Source organism: Melanostigma gelatinosum (assembly GCF_949748355.1).
Source record: "Melanostigma gelatinosum genome assembly, chromosome: 14".
Lineage (NCBI taxonomy): Eukaryota > Metazoa > Chordata > Actinopteri > Perciformes > Zoarcidae > Melanostigma > Melanostigma gelatinosum.
Genome location: NC_136647.1, coordinates 25,557,362 through 25,561,861, shown reverse-complemented (window position 1 = coordinate 25,561,861; position 4,500 = coordinate 25,557,362). Strand labels below are relative to the sequence as shown.

General features: G+C 45.0%; 1 protein-coding gene across 1 annotated transcript in view; it reads left to right on the top strand.

Annotated features, from left to right (window-relative positions):
• LOC306788405 (cilia- and flagella-associated protein 46-like) overlaps positions 1-2,779 on the top strand; it is a gene marked incomplete at its 5' end in the record, with an annotated part of 29,967 nt that extends 27,188 nt beyond the window's left edge. Inside the window, 7 exon segments of the mRNA XM_079283929.1 lie at positions 1-99; positions 699-922; positions 1,031-1,144; positions 1,307-1,468; positions 1,845-1,993; positions 2,488-2,586; positions 2,666-2,779. The exon segment at positions 1-99 is cut by the window's left edge and continues 55 nt beyond it. Of these exon segments, the coding sequence (XP_079140055.1) occupies positions 1-99; positions 699-922; positions 1,031-1,144; positions 1,307-1,468; positions 1,845-1,993; positions 2,488-2,586; positions 2,666-2,744 (926 nt within the window). The 3' untranslated portion in view covers positions 2,745-2,779.
• Positions 2,780-4,500: the final 1,721 nt, after the last annotated feature.

The window sequence follows — 4,500 nt, the reverse complement described above, 5'->3', positions numbered from 1 at the left end:
TGTACTGTCACAACTTCCCCGAAGCCGATGCCCAACACCAGGTCCAGTGGGCCATAGACATCCTTCTACACTTGGAAAGTGAACAGGCAGAAGGATCAGGTAGAACGCATCGACTCGTCTTGTTCATTGTATCACAACTGTGTGACTGACCAGTTAGTTGTGTTAACTATGTTACCGTGTACTCTTAAAATCTACAGGCAAAGTTCACAGATTTTCAGAATTCCCCTTGAGGGACCCATGTGGGCAACACGGTGTTAGTCTGAGCAGTAACATCTGATCTGTCTGATCCAGAAAGGAGCCGTGCCACAGCTTTTTGATAATTTCATCAGCAATTTGTACCCTCATTTTGATTGTGTAAACATTAAACAAAGCAATTATTGTTCAGAGGAAAAGGAACTGACTGGACAAAGAAGCAGATTTCTCAACCTCCCATGTGAGCATAGCGTAGCGCTATTTAAAAGACTGAGGGGTCCTTTGTATTCTCCTGCTATGAGCCCCGTTAACTATTCCCTGAGAGACCAACTGAACACCCAAATAACAGAACAAGTGGGAACTAATTACAGAGATATGTGCCTCTGCATTGTTGGCTTCATTTGTTATTCTTAGTGTAATGATGCTGTGCAATTCTACTTCCGGATTATTCTACACATCTGTTAAACGCTTGTCACAGTCAATCTTTCATGTTGTTTTTCCTCTAGAGGACAACTCCAAAAAACAGGATCTGAGCTCAGCGGAAGGCGAGTCCCTGGTGGGAGTACGGGGCGTGTTATTGACGGAAGGTTTGTCGGATCTGAAGGAGGTGCGGCGCCTCGACAGCTTGGTACGAGCGCACGCTCTGCTCGCTGTCATGGCGGACAGGACTTCACCCGAGCACCAGCTTCACCTGCTCAGAGCCTGCGTCTTTGTGCTGCGGATATGGCAGGTAGTGCGTCTCTAACTCTGACAATGTGGACGATGAGGCTGTTGTTCAAATGCGTAGTCGAATGTTTAAATTGAGTGTGGAGCGTGTGTGCACCGTCTGTCACTCCAGGTGTCCATGGGGGTAGTTTGGGAGATTTCCAATGAGATGGCAAAGAGCCAGCCTCCGACCTCTGCTGCATCCAAAAGGGACAAAGCCAAGGGCCAAGGCAGAAAAGGGAAAGCTGTAAGTCTTATTGCTCAAACTTCATTTTGAATGGCGTTGATTTACACGGCTTAGTGTAAAGCCCTAGGTATTTACCTTCCAATGATAAAGCGGTGGCTTTGATTGGTTTGTCAATAACAGTCATCTACCGTTTAATATATCAAAATAATCTGTTTCGACCAGCCTACCCCTGCAGAAGAGAGACCTGAAGCCGTTGTCTTGGATCAGGAGCTTCCTTCCACGCCACAGGACTGGGCTCGCTACGTCTGTCCTGAACAGGCCCGGCTCATCTTCAGAACCAGCGCTCACCCCCACTGCATCAATGCACACAGCATTACAAAGCAGGCAGGTCTCAGAGTCATCACTATACCGGGTATGGTGTTGTCCCTCATTTCAGTCTGGTTTTCAGCATAGCAGGGATTGTGGCTGCTGGTTGTATAGAACTAGGGGTGACACTTGGTGTCGATGTCGCTCTAAGAAGCTGTCCTTTGTTGGTGAAGAGGAAGTTCATTTATTGATCTCTGTGGGTCACATTCTGATGTTCTAAGAGGTTGAAACTTCAGCATTCTGAAATAAATATGTGTTGAGATTGGGTTTGATGGCACCGGGGCCACTTCCTGTTCTGATAAAGCACCGGATAGTATTAATATGGAACATTTTTCGGCTATGCACGTAAGAATATGGTTTTTATTTCTGTATTTTTGATTTTGTTTGGCTGCAGACTCGAAGCCTGTTTTGTCTCGACCTGCTGGAAAAGGAGCTCCACTCCCTCTCACTCGACCACCTGACGCTGCCCATCATGCATCTTGCTGAGACCATCGCTCAAGACCTGTTGGAGAGGAGGAGCCTCTCAGACCTCTACCGACTGAGGTAAGAACACTGGGGAGTTAAACGGGGAAACTCCACAGCTCTTACACGTTAAAGTCCTTTGGGAGTAGTACTGCATGTGAGAGGAAATACACACCCGATCTCCAACCGAACTGTCTGCAGTCCAGTTGCATTGTGGGTAATCTAGATGCCAGGTTTTGACCGGGAAGAGGAATGCATTGGATTAAAAACCTGGTTATGCTGCATCGATTTCGATCCTTTTTCTTAACTGAACATTGCATGTTTGAAAATGTTGTCGAAGTGCAATGCTAAAGTTTTTAAATATATTATATACATTTACTTTAATTGAATTGTGTGCCACTGCAAGCTAATGATTTGACTAAAGTCAAACTTGCTTCATTTACAGTCAACCGTCCAATCACAGAACTGATGAGCATCAACTTATAGCCGAATTAGTTACCGTACTTTTAGTTACTTTCAGAAATAATGAAGTGACTTTGTATGTCTCTTGTGGCTCTTTCTTCTCCCCCAATTAGGATTGTGAGGCGCTGTAGTCAGCTGGGTTTGGAGACGCATTCACCGTATCAGGAGGAGCTCCTGAATCTGAGTAAGATCCAAGAACAAGAACAGATGGGGTAAGACAACACGGCCGTACAGATTTATTGCTTGTACATTTAGCTTAAATGACCTGTGATCTCATGTTCATGGTTCCAGGTGCCACAAAGTGATGGCTTTGTCACAGGAGAGAAGAGGCCTTCACAAAGCTTCCAATCAGGTGCTTCTTACAAAGTAGATAGATGGATGTTTTCAATTCTGCTTCAAATCAACTCAAAGAAATGACAATGAACATGAACAACGTTTGACTTACTCTAGTTGTATTACTTCTAGGAGGATTGTTAGCAATCGCTCACAGGTGACTTATATTGATGGAGATTGACGATGGTATCGTTCCTTTATATGCACATAGTGAGAAGATCACTTTGTGGTGCATTTTGCGACACATTTCTAAAAACAAGGGACACTAATGATGCATGTATGTCATCTGGACAACCTCCACATGATGGCAGTATTGTAACTTGATTCACTTTTTATTCACTGATATATTTTTGCCAACAGATGGCACCACAGTCTCCCTTGCAGTACTACTAGTAAGAAGCCCTCTTTTCTTCTTCCAAACACAATCATCCCATCTCCCCAATTAAGCAAGACAACACTGTGCGGGGTGAAACTGTAACATTAACTCAGACTGCAGACTGTGTTGAAAGTAAGACAGTATTGTTCTCAGCCGTGACCTCATTTTACACGTTTAGTCTGTTGCTCATTATCAGTCGGTGGGATAAGTCTGGGAGCAGGAAGGGTGGGAGAGTCTTCCTCTCGCTTTACTGTCAAACGTCTGTGTGTGATCATAACAATCCAACTGAGAGCTGGACTGAGATTTCTATCCAGTAGATATCATGCAAATTGAACACTGATTTGAAACAGCGTCTCCCCCCTGAACCAAATGTATTTACAAAACTCTCAGTTTAACTGATGTGGTGTTATATTATGAGTTCTGAAAATACTATAAGGTTGTCGTACATTGTCAGATTTTTGAATTATATCAGAAATATGATATTGTTTCCAAGACAAAGACATATTTAGAAAGTTTGTCACACATTTATTTGTATTGTGCTCCTCTGTAAACAGTATACATACAGTACATACAGTTTACATGAACATGCTGTGTTCTATGTGACAAATACAACTGTCTCCTTCTTGACTTGTGAGCAGATGCAAAGAGCTGCTGACGGCTTCCTGTGTGTGTGTGAGGAGCTTCCCAAACCCACCAGCACAGAAGAAGCAGATGGAGACAAACTACGTCCTCTGTGCCGGTGGGGACGGGACGCCCCTCCTCCTCCTCTCGGCTGGTGGGTGGAGCGGGTGGTGTCGGAGGGGGGGGAGGGGCAGGGAGGACGTCACCGTACTCACTGGGTCTCAGGAGTCCTGCCCTGTGAGACACAAACACAAGAGATGAATACTTTTAACTCAACTATACAACCTTTACATTGTTCAATGATGGAATCTTATTACTGATACTTCTGTCGTCTTAGTGAGGGATTACTTACTCAGCCCACTGAAAGAAAGGCGACCACCGCTCTCCATCTGGTCCTGCAGTCATCCATCCTTCTCATCTGGTCATGTGGTCTCTGTTGTCTAGGAGATCCAGGATGTTGCTTCCTGTGTTACAGCCATCGATACCTGAGTAAAAGAGACTTGGAAAACTTTTCTTAACGTTAGTAATTTTTACCATACCTATCAGCGCTAAAGTGGGTCAATCCAACGGCCCCAGTGCAAGGCGCTACATGGGGTGTCATCAGCCCTGACAGATGCAAAGGCTACCATGAGAACCACTGGTCCTGCTTCAAAGTGGACTCAGTGGTTGCTCCGATGACATTTCCGGGAGGATTGATCCATCCAGCATGCATATGAGTAGATACCAAAGAAAAGCCCCAGTGCAAGGCGCTACATGGGGTGTCACTAGCTCAGCCAGACTCAAAGGCCGACCCTCA